General features: G+C 52.4%; 1 protein-coding gene across 6 annotated transcripts in view; it reads left to right on the forward strand.

Annotated features, from left to right (window-relative positions):
- Nucleotides 1-16,084, forward strand: part of Adcyap1r1 (ADCYAP receptor type I) — a 48,935-nt gene extending 32,851 nt beyond the window's left edge. For 2 of the 6 annotated variants that reach the window (XM_019208063.2, XM_010628337.2), the window contains 4 exons: nucleotides 5,257-5,340; nucleotides 8,064-8,193; nucleotides 9,593-9,634; nucleotides 11,481-16,084. In XM_019208063.2, coding sequence (XP_019063608.1) covers nucleotides 5,257-5,340; nucleotides 8,064-8,193; nucleotides 9,593-9,634; nucleotides 11,481-11,669 — 445 coding nt within the window. In that variant the 3' untranslated portion in view covers nucleotides 11,670-16,084. Of the gene's footprint in view, nucleotides 1-1,378; nucleotides 1,463-5,256; nucleotides 5,341-8,063; nucleotides 8,194-9,592; nucleotides 9,635-11,480 lie in introns of all 6 variants that reach the window. The other 4 variants (XM_019208064.2, XM_010628338.2, XM_019208061.2 and 1 more) reach the window with 3 other exon arrangements.
- Nucleotides 16,085-16,300: the final 216 nt, after the last annotated feature.

A 16,300-nucleotide genomic window follows, 5' to 3' on the forward strand; every position in this document is an offset into this window, starting at 1 on the left:
AATCATTCCTGCCTTCATCTCCAGGAATCACAGAATAGGACCCTGCCAATCCCCTCACCTCCCTGCTCAGGGTTAGAAACCATGACCTTGTATCTGGCCTCAATTTCTCCTGCTTGACTGCGGATCAGCTTTTGCATTGAGAGCAATTGTGTATTTGGAGCTGACAGACAGCCAAGTCAGCCATGTTCTCACTTAAGCAACCTTCATCTCCTCCTCCCCTTCCTGGCAGGATCTGTTTCTTTTTCTGAGGTCCTGGGGCCTCTTCTTTAGAAGGGATCCTCCCAGTTTCCCTTCTTTCTGCCTGCGCAGGGACACACACACCTGGGCTCACGCAGCTTCACGCAATTCGGGACAACCTGCTGAGCCCCGATCACACTTGGCCAGCTCCGACATCCTGCCCCAGGCAGCAGGGTCTGATGGGGAGACGTGGGCCTAACATGTCCACGCATTAGGAACCATGGAGTTTCATCATACATCTTCCTGAAGCATCAATGAGAAGCACTCATGCATCGTACATGGTTTACACATTTAAGTGTCAATCTAGGACATTTAAAGAAACAAGTAGTTTGTTTGCTTCAATAAAGTAAAAGCATCTTCAACATCTCTGTGCAATCTCAGTAAATTCTTTTTTAGAGGAAAAATAAGAAGGATTTCTCTAAAATCCTGTTAGCTTTGAGCCTTACAGGGTTAAAAACTTGGGTGGATACAGTCAGCAAGGCAGGTGGGAGGGCCGAGCTGGATGAGGGATCCGCTTGATCCTGCTGAATTCAGCCACATGTTTGAGTTTTCCAGGGTCAAGGAGACTCTGTGGGTGAGTATGAGTGATGATCCCAGCGACAGTGTCACTGAGATTTACAGAGCACTTAAAATACTTGCAACTTGGTCTGTGCACATTTACCGTTCACAGATCCCCTGTGCATCTGGTAGGCTAGGTAAGCAGTTGTTACACAGAATTCTCCCGCTACAACCCAGGGAACTAGCTGCCAGTGGCACACCACACATCTGGTGGGAAGGAGTGAGCAAAGCCACTGCTGCAGCACAGGTAGGCCCTGCCCTCAGCCTGGCTCCACAGCATTGCTGTGAAATCTATAAAATAAGGCTTCTCGGAAGAAGAGGCCCCTGGTGGGCTCAGCCCTGTGTGAAAGTGTCCCCAATCTGGAGGACTCGGAAGAGGAGCTGGCTCTGTGCAGGGAGTATCTGTGTGGGGAGGAGGGGAGAGCCTGGGAGGAGGAGGAGGAGGAGGAGGAGGAAGGGCTTGGGGGAGAGGGAGGGCCCAGGGCTGTGCCCAGGACCCCTGGGACCCAGTGTTATGTGTTAGGCTGTAAAGCTCTTTTGGTTCTGCCCACAACAGCTGTCTGGTTTTTTCCTCTGTTTCCAGAACAAATTTAAGCCTGGGAGTCCCCAAGAAAGCCCGAGAGGACCCCCTGCCTGTGCCCTCAGCCCAGCATTCACTGTCTTTCCTGTAGGTTGGTTCCAGCTGCTGAGATGAAGGGTTTGTCCTCTCTAGTCCAAGACGATGTTCCCTACCCAGCCTTGGAAGGAGTTGGGGTGTGGGATCCTGCAGGGGGCAGTGGTCCTGAGCTATCCCTGCTCCACCCTGATGTTCCTGGTAGAATGAGTGGCTAGGCTTAGGGCTTGGGTAGTGGCCAGAGATGGAGCCAGGGACTGTGTCAGGGCTCGGCATGGGCCCAGGGTTGACTTGGTCTTGGACAGGAGATAGGGCTGAGTGTTTATCTGGGGAAGGATTAGCCTGCCTTTGCCTGAGAGTCCAAGTTTACCACCGTGTGCAGCTCACTGTCTTCAGAGGGGGAAGGCTGAGGTTTCTGCAACAGACACGCACTGTACAGGTAGAGCCTCCACCCCTTGCCCTGAGGTGACCTAGCTTCATTTGCAGTGGGAGTCCCTTGCAGAAGATGAGCATCAGAAGCTAACTCTTGGCCTAGAGGGGAATCCCCCTACACCCCATGCCTGTGTTTCCTTAGCCCCACCAGAGAGGAAGGCTCAAGTCTCCCAAGATCCACACCACTATTCAAGGCAGCTTTGCAATCAGGAAGGTCAGGCTCGGGGCTTCACCCACAGCCAAAGGCTTCCAGTTTATAGGGGTAGGAGCTTTATCTTCCACTCCAAAAGCATCCCCTGTACACACACACACACACACACACACACACACACACACACACACACCTAGGATCATCCCATCCTTGCAGTTCCTATGAGAGATTGGCAGCAGGGAATTGTTATTTTGCAGATGGAGAAACTGAGGCCCAGAGAAGAGCAACACTTAAGATCACCCAGAAAGTCAGTGTCCAAACAAAGCCTTGAGCTTGGGTGCCAGCTTCCTAGCTGGGACTGCTCCAGGAGGGCAGAAGGCACAGAGAGCTGTCCTGTCCTCATAGTGGAAGAGAGGTGGTCGTGTCAAGGAAGCTCCCAAGATCTGTCTAGCCATGCTTCTGACTGGGTTGGTAGTGTAGAGGGGGTGCTTCTTGGGGACTGGGCAGGGTTCTGGGGTGCACAACATCTCAGCATCGGAAAGGACCCTGTGGCATATAGTCAGCCCAGACCCCTATGTCCTGTGACCACCGAGGACCCAACATGACATTGATCCCTAGAATCACAGACGCCTCGGCTGCAGCCCAGCCATCCCGCACACAGAGGCTTACAAACACTCACCATGCGTGTCCACTGTGTTTGCTGGGTCCTTGGCTGTTACTGGTAGATGTGAATGTCAAGTTCTGGGGATGGCTTTGACCTTCCTGCAAACTTATAGCCAATCCAGGCCTGGAGGCCAGGGCTCCAGCGGGGGGGCTCACCTGCAGACCAGGTGCTGCATCTACCACAGGGGCCTCCCGCCTTCTGATTATAGTGGCTGCACTCTCCAGCAGCCCCATCCAACACCCTCGGCTGTTACTTATTCTCCCTTGGTGCCAACTCTGAACAATCTCAGCAGCCTGCTGAGGCTCATCTCTTCCTCTTGATAAAGTTTCTTTTCCCTTTTCACTAATTGTCCTGAGATTCCCCTGTCTCTCTCTTTCTCATGCTCCTGGCTCTGGCTATGCTGCCACAGTCTTGTTCTATTTCTTTTCAGTGCATCCTTTTGCACAGACATTGAAGGTCTGGGGAAGAGCCTTTCCCCTTTCCCCTTTCCCCTGAGAGCCCTCTGGGTCATCCTCCACTTTCCTCTCCGATCTGCCTTCCTCTCCCCCCATTAGAGCCTCACATCCAGCAAACTAGTCAGTGAATGTTCTGTAGAAAACTTTCCAAAAATTTTTTCAAAATATTAAAGGAGCCCCATGTTTCCTATAGAAATCTCTTGGTTCCAGGAAGGGCAGGGGCAGTTTTGGAGCTGAACATAAAGGGGTGTCAGGGAACAGCTAAAGCTTGGACTTCAGAGTGAGGGCTTCAGCATGGCACGTAGGCTCTCAGGCTTCTCGACCGGATTCTGTGGCCCACCCCAGTTGAGGCGGAAGGGTCATGGCCATAGGGAAATAATAAATGTGATGTACAGAGTAGCTGACATCCCTATAGACCTATTTGTACTCTTTTAATTAACTAAAGAAAGCATTCTTATTCGCATCTGTCCCTTTGTACCTAGAAAAAAACCCTCTAACCTTCATTGAGGGTATTTGAAAAATTCTCTGACACATGCGTATCTCAGTGGCTTCTCAAGCATTGACGGGAGTGTGTATTATCCCAAGACTTCTATTAAAATCCAGGTTCTGAGCAAATGACAGGTTGGGTGGCAACTGAGACATTTTTTTTCAGTCTTGAGAATTGAACCCACAGCCTTTGCACTGAGTTACTTTCCCAGGCGTTTAATTTTTTTTTTTTTTTTTACATTTTATTTTGGGCTGGCCTCAAATTTGTGATCTTCCTCCTGAGCCTCCCAGAGTGTGGGATTACAGGTGTGACCACCATGCCCAATTTAGAGCCTGTGTTTCTAAGACATACTCAGGCAGACCTGCTGTTGCTGTCTGCGCCCACTCTGAGTAGCAAAGCATCAAACCACAGCTCATGATTCTCTTCTGCAAAGTAGGCCCATGGTACTCACCTCACAGGTGGTGTGAGAGGAAAGAAGACGTTGGTTAAATGAGAACCACAAACTAGAGGGGTACAGATGATGGCCAGGATGCTGAAGGTCTAATTTGTCCTTCGAATCTGCCTTCACTGACATCTGATCTACTCTGGATATCAGTACCCCAGCCAGTTACTAGTAGCCTCAATGTTACCTGCTGAGGAGGGTTGGTGAAGTAGTAACTCCTGCAGTCTAAGATGAAACAGGTTTTATCCACCCCTGAAAAGCATCAAGAATGGGAGGACCACTAAGGGCCAGTAGAAGAGGGGGTTAGACTGAGGTTCCTGTGAGATAAGGGGTGCCCTCTCCATGCCCAGCAGAGTGTGGAGCTAGACTGGTTGCTGGGGCCGCCTCCTTCAGGGGACACCAGGTCAGTGTCCAAATGGTGCTCTCTCAGTCCTCAGCTCCTGCCCTTGTGCTTTGATCCAGGCCAGCCTAGGCCTGTCTCTAAGGACGCAAATGCCTGTGTCCCTGTGTCCAGTATGGTCGCCACCAGCTACATGCAGCCAGGAACCCACACGATGTGGTAGAGCAATTGAGGAAGCAGAATTTAATTTGATTTAATTTGAAGTCTAATAGCCACACTTGGGTATTGGCTATCACATGGGATACTGCAGGGCTAAGCTACTTGATAATACAGTCAGTCCAGCTTACCTCTGCTCCCCTGTGTGCCTTGACACATTGGGCTTGGGAGGCAGTAGGAGAGGGGGGGAGAGGGGACATCCAGAGGACAACTAAGGGCCCTCGACAATCAAGCCAGAGTTCTGACGTGCCAGACAGCATGTGAAGTCCACAGTGTGTTTCCAGCTGTTCATCTCACTGAGTGATCCCCAGTGAGTCCATGCCCTGAGCTTGGGGCTGACACTGGAGAAAGCCTCTGGTTCCTTGCTTAATCCCCACTAGGCCCTTCTTCCAAACACGCGTTCTGCTCTAAGCCCACTTACCTACCAATGGTCCCAATGCGAGTGCTTCTATGTGCATGTACAACCATGCACACACTTGTGCACATCTAAGTGTGAATTTCTCTGTCCAGAGCTGACCATGTCTCAGCTCTCAGCTTCCTCCTCCTCCACATGACTGCCCTGGCCCTGCCTCCTCCTCCTCACTCTTCTGCCCACCTGCCCTCAGTTTCTTCCTTGCCCGAGGCCCCCAGCTGACAAAAGTGCTAATCTTGTCACACCCAGCAGCTGCGTGCAGAAATGCTACTGCAAGCCACAGCGGGCTGAGCAGCACTCTTGCAAGATGTCAGAACTGTCCACCATTACTCTGTAAGTGTGTGTGGCCGTGGCTGTGGCCGGGTGTCCTGGAGGGGAGGGAGACGCATGCTGTCGCCACTGCCGCCACTGGCTTAAGCTTGTGTCCCGCCGGGCTGGAGAACGTGGAGCGCCAACCTGTGCCTCCTGGCCCAACCCCACTTCCTGGCTGCTGCATGCTGATGTCCTAGTGTCTTGTGAGTTCTCTGCAGTCCTTTGGTCCTGGGGCGGACGGGCAGACTGTGAGGATGGAGCTGCAGCTATTGCAGGAGCATCCTGGGGCTTGGCCTGTGCTGAGGAAACAGCTGTGCAGTCTCTGTCAGTGCTGCCTGGTGTGTGGCCCTCTCCAAATTCTTGACTTCTCTGGGCTTTGGTCTGGTCTCTGCAACTGCAAAATTATTTCTAAAAGTGTAGACCTCTGTTCACAGATACTGTCCCCTGCACAGGGCAGCAGACCTCACTCTGTGTTCAAGAGTACTGTCTGTGTGAGCTAGCAGCCACAGTGACCCTGTGAGTTGGGTCCTTGTATTATCGCCATTTCACAGATGAGAAAACTGAAGCACAGAGAGCCAAATTGATTCTCTCTAGGCCACATAATGGGCAGGGTATGGATTTGAACCCAGAGAGTCATTAGCACCATGTCCCAGGTAGTATCTGACCAGAACGCCAGCCTCTATTTGGGCATTCGTGTTGAGTAGGGCACTGCCTCCTTGGCTGCGCGCTGGGTACCTGTGATCATTGGGAGCTCTTGGCATTTCAGGACTCTTCTACCTTGGGATGGGGCCTTGGGGGAGGAGGATGGAGGCCCAGCATCGCTGTCTCTCTAGGCTTATCAGATCCTAGAGTGAGGCTCACATGTCCCATGCCAAAATGACCTCCTCATCTGTCCCTGTCCTGTCTGCCAGAGGGGATCCTGAGTTCCTGAGTCTCCACCTGAAGCACTGGACCACACCAGGGTTGCTATAGGGCCTTGGGGAGGGATGGTGCCCTGGGACTGCTCCATAGGACAGGCTCAGTGCAGTCATCACATCATCCTGTGGCTAGCAGGGCTTGCGCTCATGCCCCAAAGGTCCCTGTTTCTTATACTCTGAACCTGACCTAACACCACTGTGGAAATTGGGAAGGTTTGACACTTTGGTTCCCTGGGTTTTCAGAACTGCTCCCCTCAAGTGGCACAGCCCCCAGCACAGCAAAGCTGCTTACTCTTGGCCACTTTGCTCTTCTGACTTCTGTGCCAGCTACAAATATCCCCTGCTTTCTTCCTTCCCAGGCCCTGGGGCCACACAGACTCCAGGAGCTGGTGCCTGTGTGATCCACTTATTCCTTTATGCAGCAGAGTTGGTTCTGTGCTGATGTGCTTGCTGTGGGACATGACAGAGATAGACAGGGGGCTGCCTGGTGTTTAGGGGCCATAGTCAGAAACAGATCAGAGGACAGCTGAAAGGATGGCCCACCTCGGTTCAGAGCAGCGACTTGCTCAGCTCCTACTGGCCCTGCCTTGGTTCAGGAACCCCAGGGCCTGCAAGAAGGTGCTGCCCGTGAGCAGTAAGCAGGGAGGGGACAGTGAGCACCCCACTGCCACGCCCAGTCCTTTCTGGGCTGAGCCTCCTCCTGCTGAAATCTCTTCAGACTCTGCTTCCTTCCTTTGTGTCTTCTCCCCTCCCCCTTTGCCTCCTCCTCACTCCTGCCTCATCCTCTCTTATAGGTGCCCGGATGTCAAGGCCTCACACAGTCTGTGGGTCTGGCGTTTCTAGAAATCTGGAGCCCATCCCATTCAGTAGAATGTTCTCTCCCAGCAAGGCTGGGTTTCAGGGAGAGGAGGGACACACAGTGTAACTGCCCCCAACCCAGCAGCCACCCTGAAACCCTTCGACCATTTGGGCAGACCCAGCTCTGCCAGGAGAAGGTGAAGCTGATGTCCTGGAAGAGCTGGGCTGGGCACAGCAGGGTGGGGCTGAACTCTTGGAAGCCAGTGTGCAGGAATGGCGGAGATGGGGCCCCACCTTGGGAGCGCCCCGGGGAGAGTTCCTTCCCATGGAGCAGCAACCAAAACTGCTGCTCTTGCCATGGGCACCCATGCCCCTCACCCTCAGTACAGGGCCCAGGACTGCTGACCCAGGAGTGTGGGGAGAGCTGGTCTCGGAAGGCCTGGTGGGGTCCCCAGAGCAGATATCCTTCTCTTCATTTGACTTAGTTTGCTAGGTGACAGCTTCCTTCTGCCCAGGTGGAGGTTTATGTTCAGAGTCAGTAAGCCCTTCCGAGGATCCTTCCCAGTCTCCCTCTGTGGTCCACCCAGTGCTCTCCCTCCCTGTCTTCATATCTGCTGTTGCTCTCCATGGATATCCCCAGTTAGACCTAGACTCAGAAACCACTGTCTCTGTAGGCCTTAGAGGCAGCCCTGTTGGGGCGCGTAGAGCTTCCTTCTGGGTTTGAGAAGGTTTGCTTTGCCTCAAGCCTCCTGAACCCAACCCCAAGTTTTGCCCTGACTTTATCTTCCCGAAGGTTTAGCACATCACCCATTCTTGGTGGCTCTGCAGGATACTGAGTGGGGGCCCTGCACGCTGGGAGGGTACCCGTAATAACCCAGGGAGCCCTGGGAGCCAGTTGAGAACGCTGAGCAGGTCTCAGATCAGGGTATCCAGGGAGTGAGAGGGTTGGGACTTCATTCTCTGCCTTGGTGACTCTGCTCTCGAGTCCTGGCAACCCCCAGAGCATATGTTTCACTTTTCTTCCAACAGACGGCTGGCCCGGTCCACACTGCTGCTCATTCCATTGTTCGGAATCCACTACACCGTATTTGCCTTCTCCCCAGAGCATGTCAGCAAGAGGGAGAGACTCGTGTTTGAGCTGGGGCTGGGCTCCTTCCAGGTAGGCGTGGTACATGCAGGGCGAAGCTCCCCAGGAGCCAGGGCCTGGCCTCTGACCTGCTGGTGGCCCTGGAACATCTATAACCCTGGCTCTGGGCCTCAGTGTTTCTGTCTCTGAAATGAGTACCAACACAGGAGTGTGCTGCGAGAGCCCTGTCTGCAGCATTAAGGAGACACATGAGTGTCTGGCTGTCACCATGTCTGGGGACCCTGAGCCAGGCCCCCTTGGATAACCTGAGGTGGCAGCTCCCCAGTGGCCTGGGCTTCAGGGTAGATGGCTCTGACAGCCCTGTGTGTCCACATCCGGACTTCAGCCTGCTAGACCTTCTGCCTCCTGAGGGCTGGAGTTCTGCCTCACTCAGGTTGGGGGTCCCTGGCACAAGGTCCCGGCACAGGACCCAGCCACAGGACCAAGGCTGAATGACACAGCAGCTGCAGATGCCAGGGTGGGAGGGGCTGAGGGGGCGGGCGAGGGACCAGTGAGTCAGTGGGCCTGGAGGCAAGTGAGTGAATCACAGTGGGAAGTGAGCAGATGGGAGGAGCAGTGGACCCTGAAAGGAACCACAGCTCCCTGGGCGTCCTCTTCTAAGTGACCTGTTCAAATTAGCACGTGAGCTTGTTGGTCAGGAAGTTACTCTCTGTATCCGACTTACTTCTCCCCCTGCCCCCGTTTTAATTCAAGGACTTTTTACCTGGCTCAAGTGCTTGGCCTGGTGAGGCTGGGAATTTCAGACAGCATTCTGACCCCAGAATCAGAACCCGGGGCTTTGGCTGTGGTGCTTGCCAGGGTCTCCCAGCTGTCATTCCTCACATACTTGCACATATGAGCCCCCCAGCTTGGGCGCTGTGAGGAGCAGCTTGGCAGTGTGCAGGAAAATGGGCTTTCTCCGTGTCCCTGGCACTAGCTAAATTCCCACTCTGTGCCAAGTGCTTCCTCCACACGGACATACAGGAGTGCGCGGCTGAATGGGGAGATGGTAACAGCAAGGGAGGCCACAAGTCTGTTCTGTCCTGGAGATGTCCTGCCCTCAGGAGCCTGTAGACTGTTGGAGAGCTCAGAGGAAATTCCGCAGCATTCAAAGAAGGGTTCCTATTGAAAACAGGAAGGAGCTGGCCTTTGACAATGGAAAGAATTTGACCGAGGTATATCCAAAGCCGAGGTGTATTGGTGGTGACTGGTCCACCAGCCACCTGGCTTCACAGGTGTGCCTATCTTGATGGAGCAGAGTGACATGTGTCCCATCATACTCCGTATCCCTGGGCAGCACCCCAGACCAGGTCACTGTATTTTGGTGATTCCTAGTGTCTCCTCAACTCCTGGTCTTCCCACATGCCCAGGCACACAGCACTCAGAACATCCTTTGCCAGCACACTCAGGTTTGCCTTTTCTCTCTCCCCAGGGCTTTGTGGTGGCCATTCTCTACTGTTTCCTGAATGGGGAGGTAAGACTCTGGCCTTCCAGCTTTTCAGCAGTAGAGGTGAGGCTTGCTGGAGTGAATTCCTCTGTGGAGGGCACGGCCAAGCTCCCAGTACTGACAGGAGAGGGCTGGTCATGCATCTGTCAGTGACCATGTGGTACCAGTACCATGTGGCACCACAGTCTCTGCCTGTGCCAGACTCTCTCCCACTGTACAGCTGAGGCCCAGACTGCAGCACAGAGCTCCACCAACAAAGGCACCTGCTCTGCTGCTCACAGAGCTCTGACAGAGCATTCTCTCCATGAGCCACACCTCAGTGAGCGGGAGGTGACAGTGAGGAAGAGGAACAGAGGGGGTTGCCTGTGGGTTAGAAGTAACAGGCAGGGCTGCAGTGCTCAGTGCTGCATGCAGCAGGCCAGCCTGCCTGGCCCACACATGCTCCCTGATAGAGGAGGGACTGTGAGGATCTGGAAGCGGCCCCAGGAAAAGACCTGAAGCCTTCCTATAATGTCCCATTTCCAGAGCTATACTTTTGGGCTCCCTCTCTAGCCTGTTGGGGTGGTGCTCTTGGGCAGAGCCTAGAACAGAGGTACCGAGGCAGGGGCAGGGCCTAGATGGGTGGCCTGGGCTTGGGGAGTAGACAAGAGTAACAACACTTAATTTTTTTCTGCATGACTGTGACCTCAGTAGGCTGCTTTCTTTTTTGCATCTGAGAAGCTAGGGCTTGGTGATCATCAGGACAATCTACAGCAAGGATCATTTTAGGACAGCTGGGGAGAGGCAGAGAGGGCCCTGCACGAGGAGCTGGGAGAGCCAAGAAGTAGGAGTATGTGTAGCTTGTGAAGAGCCTGTAGTGGAGGTGGGAGCTGGAAGCGGAGAGAGTGGCTGGGCTGTGTTTCCAGTGGTGCAGTTTGTGCACTGCACTAAACTGATTGGCTGCAGAGCAGATAGGGACCGAGAGTCACTTGGCATGGCCCCCACTCACCAAGCCAAGAGCAACACAGTGATATGGTGGCCCAGAGAGGAATTATCTCATGAATCTCAAGCCTGACTACTCACTGGAATCACCTAGAAAGATTATTTATTTATTTATTTATTTTCCTCATTGAGTTTATTGGTACATTTTAGGTATACAGTACAGTTACATTCATCGTTGGGATCTTGTACCTTTACATGACAGGTCTTGGTTCTCATTTTTTCCCCTTGTCCCTGCCCTCCCTTCCCCTCCTCCTCCCTTCCCCCTTTACAAACACTTCATTTCCATATTTTCATTTTCTCACATTTTTTTCTTTTCCCTTATTACCTTTCCCCTACCCCTCCCACTTTCCCTACACCTTTAGCCCCTTTCTTCCTATTTCACCTTGTCAATTATATCATTAGGATCTTATGTACTCTTATAGTTTTTCGCACTAGAGAAACTGTTTGGTATTTACACACATGTGACTTATTTATTTCACTTAGGAGTATAAGTGAGAAAGTTTTAAAGTCTATGGATGTCTGGGTCTTACCACATGTAAATGTTCATGTGGTCTGGGCATCTGGAATTTTTAATGCTCCCCAGGTGATTCTTAAGTGCAGCTCACTGCTAATGGTTAGTGAGAGTAGGAGTCCTCATGCTGATCCCTGTGCCCTGAGGGACTGCTTATTGAAGATACAAGTGAGACCAGACAGCCTGGCTCAGGTAAAATAGGAAGCCATCTGTCCACAGACCTTGCCCAGACAGTGACTTAGGAACATCTGTAGGCTGCGGTTAGGCAGGAGGAAGGGCTGGAAGGGGCAGTGGCATAGCATCGGGAGGCCTCAGGCTGTGCAGGGCTGATAACTGGAAGGGAAGTCCACCCAGAAGTCACAGCCCAATTGTTCCCTGCAGGTGCAGGCAGAGATCAAGCGGAAATGGCGGAGCTGGAAGGTGAATCGCTACTTCACCATGGACTTCAAGCACCGGCATCCATCTCTGGCCAGCAGTGGGGTGAATGGGGGAACCCAGCTCTCCATCCTGAGCAAGAGCAGCTCCCAGCTCCGCATGTCCACCCTTCCAGCTGACAACCTGGCCACCTGAGCCCCGCTGTCCTCTCCTCCTGCACAGGCTGGGGCTGCAGGCAGGTGTCTGTGGCGCATGTTTGAGCCTCTCCTCACCCCTTGGGCAGGTCCTGGCTGGAGCTTGGCTCCTCTCCAAGGGAGAGAAGGAAATAGGGCACAATCTGCTACCGGCCCCTCTGTTTTGGTACTGGCCCCACCCACCACGGTCCCCTGGGCCCTGACTTGACATGTAAATACCCCTCAGATTTGGAAGTCTGTCTCATCCTTGCTTCTCTCACCTCAGCCAGGCTCCAGCTCCACCCCACTGTCTGGCTAGCCTCAGTGATGGTCTGCCCCCAGGCATGAGGCCTTGTGAGCTGAGGCTGGAAGGACCCTGGTCTGGAGAGTCTGGGGTGGTACCTGCCTCAACAGCCCCCTCATGCCTGACTTCAAATGTGGGCCCTTCTCAGCCCTGGGCTCAGCACATCACAGTGTCCCAGCTCCTGGATGCCAGGGCAGTGGAACAGCTCCCGGGCTTTTTCAGTCAGAGACTTCACTTGTGGGGTGGGGGCTGAGGGTCAGGGAAAGTTCTGGTGCTTTTCATTTGATCCAAGAAGAACTGAGAGCCAGAAATGTGCGTACGAATGGAGAGGAGATGGAGGAGTTTGGAAGATCCATGGAAGAAGACCTTCCCCATCTCCATCGCTCCACCCCTGATGCAAGATGGGCATGGTTCATCTGGTAGCTACCATTCCACCTTCTGTCCCCAGGGGCTACTCCAGAGAAGTTGCTCCCCAGTCACCCCTACTATGGAGAGTCTGTGTCCTTGCCCTCAATTCCCCTTAAGTCAAAGCCATGACTAGAATGAACTAGCTGCCTTCCTGTGATGTCAGCAAGTCCAGAAGCACCTTGCACCTCCATGTGCCCAAGTCCCTGGCCCAGGGTTCACCCACACTCCACCTTAATGGATGATGAGCCCCAGATGCCAGCTTTTCTGGCCTGGACTCAGCTTCTGAACTTTCTCAGAGACCTCTGCGAAGACTTCCTTGAGTGCCCTTGGCATTGGATTCTTGTAGGCTGCTAGGATGTCCTGAAGGGATAACTCGTCCACCATGTCCATTAACAGAAGCCGCTGATGGGTGGAGTGGCTACTTAGCAACACCCATCCTAGCTCCCAGCTGCAGGTTGCACAGCCACGGCCTAAGAATTACAAAAAACAGGCACAACCAGGCAGCAACCAGGAAAGCAGAGGAAAGTGCTGGTGTGCAATGGCCCATGTACCCTAGCTCATTCCATCAGCTCTTGGTCTTGTTCATGTCTGTGTGGTTGAGAACTTGCTTCATGATCCTGTTGTGGAGTGCTTGGGGAGTTGGGTAGAGGGAGGTTTTGCTTTGCTCAGTTTCATGAAGCAGAAGGAGCCCTGGTGATATGAGATGGTGTTTCGGGAGAGGCCTGCAGAGTGACTGGTAGGGCTTTTGTCACTGTGATTAGAGATGAGCCCTGTGTCCTTGGCAGTGAAGTAAGCCCCTACATCTTTTGGTAAAGCCAAGGGAGAAAGAACTCACTGCTCCTTTCCAGGCACATCTAGTGGCTTTGACCACAGGCTGTGCAGTGGCCCTTCCACCCTGCACCTGACCTTGTCATCCCCTCCTTCCCTGGGGCCATGTGTATTACACAAGCAAGTATATACTGATCACCTTGCACTCAAGACACTGCTGGGAAGGAGCAGTGGTCTAGGATTCAGAGACCTAGTTGGATTTAGTTGCCCCAGTTGGGTTTAGAATACTAAGATTATGGACATGATGCTCCCTTTTGAGCCTCCATTTCCCCTCTTGTGAAGTAAAGTTGCTTCTGTTCCTTCTCCATGTTCTGTACTTCAGCAGTCTTCCACTGCAAAACTAAGGCAGGTAGATGAGCATGCACCACTGTGTCTATCATCAAAGGTGTTGGTGCATGTGTACGTGTATGTGGGTAAGTAAGGTGGGGAATGCTGTTTATTTTCCTTTGCTTAGGAACCAAACTCCTTACTCTTCTGTTTGGACACCACAGTAGTAGCTGGCATCCTGGAGGGAAGACTTAAGCCAGGGTCATTGAACAGGTGCCTTGGGCATGATGTGGTGACTCATCCCTCTCCTTGGGGTGGGTACCATGACTGGTATCCAAGCAGTCCTCTGGCCATGGACCTCATCCATTTGCCATCACCCCACCAGCAGGTCTGCTTCACTGTGGAAGAAGAAACTGTGACTTTATAGATATATAATCACAAAACAGCAAAAACAAAATCTACTCCAAGTCCCATGTCCTGAACTGTTTCCTGAGCCCTGGGCCTGAGTCCTCCTAGAGGTTCCGGTTCCTATTGGTTGTTTTTCTATCTGAATGCTTTTTCGCCAGTCTTATGAGCAGATGTCTGTGATGTACTCTGAATGTCCTAGGAAAATCTGGCCTTCAGGGTCACATGAACAGCATGAGGTATGGGCAAAACCTTTCCCTCTCTGGCCCTCTGTTTTCAAATCTGTACAACGGGCAATAAGACTAGATGACTTGTATATAGCCCAATGCATCCCTAGAACTCTTTGTCTAAACACCAGCCACCCACTGGGAATGAGCCCTGGGAAGGATTGACTAAGAAAGGGTAAGAAATTGTTGTGTGAAGAGGCCTTAGGCACTTGGCAAAGCTGAGGCTGGAGAAGAGTGGAGTACTGGGACTCCATGCCCATGGAGGGTCATTCCTGGGAAGGTTCTTGTTCTATGCAATCCTAAAGGACAGACCTCACCCACCACAGGAGGCTGTGACCTCTCCTTGGGATAAGGGGGCATATAGTTCCCTGTCATGACTGTCCAGCCATGGGAGTGGCAGGCAGTATGTGGAAAGGGTCTCTAGTCCTGAGGGAAGTAGGGTTTTTTTAAGTCAAGTAATCTGAGGCTGCTGTTGAGCCAATGAAGGGTCAGAGAGTGGGATTTAGGAAGTTCAGCCCTCTTATGTCCCAGTACTGTGAGCCTTATGACTCCCCCCAACCTTGAAGCCAGACTGTATTCTCTTTGGGCAGCACTGTGAGCCTTCTTGACACGTCCAGTGGCCCACAGTAATTCCATCTCACCCTGTCTTGGGTTCTTGGGCACTAGAGTGAGGGAGCCCAAGCTGGGTCCAAAGCTGGAAATTTACCTGTGTCTGTTGTCATTCACTAAAGGCTCAGCCTCTTCATGCGCCCCTCTCTTCGTGAGGAAAGGCTGGAAGAGGCTCTCTCTTTAATTCTTTGAGTACCCTTACCTCCTTCAGGGCCACTCCAGAGCGAAAGCAATGAGTACTTTGTCACCATCGACTCCCACTTGAGCCTAGGAAACTTGGAAACTGGCTGGAGGAGCCCGAGCAGGGACCTGGAGACCTGGACCTATCCCAGCTTTGCTGCTGACCTGCTGTTTGATCTTGACTCATCCCCTATGTATCTTTGGGGGAGAGTCACAAAATACTAGAGCTGGGAAAAACTTAGAGGCCTGCAGGTCAGACTTCCTCCTTGGACTGATAAGGAAACATGGGTGGATCTAGCATAAATCTGGATGAAGACATGGCCCCAGCAATATGTGCACCGCCTTGTACAGGACCAGAGTGTGACATGTGACAGACAGCATTTGAAGAATTAACACTCCTGTGCAGAATACAGATTCTGTCTATGGAAAGTTGTCAGGACTCTAGACTGCAGAAGTAATGGAGCCAGCATAGTGTGGGAAAACCAGTTCTCTAACCTGAGCTTTGCCTCCTGCTCTGTGACTCCAGATTCGCCCTCTTCCATCATCTGCCTTCCAGTCTGAGAAATGAGGACGTGATTGCATCATCTGTCCTACAGGCCAATATGAGGTTGATGTGTGAGAAAGAACTTTGGCAACAACATAGATGTAGGCTCGTTCCTGGGCAAAGGCTCCCCAAAAGGGACTCCTTGCTATTTGTCTACTGCTTTGAGCCCTTCTGGATTAACCTTTACTCCATTTGTAAAACCACCAGCACTGGGGGTAAGGGGACAGCCAGAGAGCTCTGGTGGACAGAGTTCCAGCTTTATCACTGTCAGTTTGTTCAGTTTGCTTTCAAGATTAGGATGGAGCATTGCCATGCCACCTTCCTGGGAATCTTTCATGGACATTCCTCAGATGGGCAGTATGCTCATTCCTTCTCCTCTCCCCAAACTCCAGCTCCTGGGATGTGTCTGCCCTTGTCCATGTGTGCCTCGTCTGATGTCTCTCTCCTGTGGCTTTGCACCTGTCAGGCTGGAGTGGTTGGTGCAGCCCCTAGCATCCCAGGCATAGCTCCTGGCTCATTCATGAGAGCTGGGCCACCTGGATTTCATCTCCCACAATAAAGATGAGCCCCCCAGACCTTACTGCCCGCTCTGCCACCACTAATGCTGTGCTCACAACCTTGTCCAGGATTTTAAGAATGTCACATTGCTGTAGATGACTCAATAAATGTCTTATCATTTTTCCTGGTGGCTGTAAACTGGTGAAAGAGAGGGCAGGGGAGGAGTACATCTTCATGCTCCTTGAGGCTATGGGAACACTTGGAAGTCTTGAGTGCATGGAAATGGAGCAAATCCTCCTGTAGTCCACCCTATAGTCTTTAACGCCTCATGGCTTTCATACTGTTTTATAGGAGTGGTACCAGATGCCCCAAAAGCTTGCCTG

Source organism: Fukomys damarensis, unplaced genomic scaffold, assembly GCF_012274545.1.
Source record: "Fukomys damarensis isolate Sample0158 unplaced genomic scaffold, DMR_v1.0_HiC HiC_scaffold_4, whole genome shotgun sequence".
In the NCBI taxonomy this organism is placed as follows: domain Eukaryota; kingdom Metazoa; phylum Chordata; class Mammalia; order Rodentia; family Bathyergidae; genus Fukomys; species Fukomys damarensis.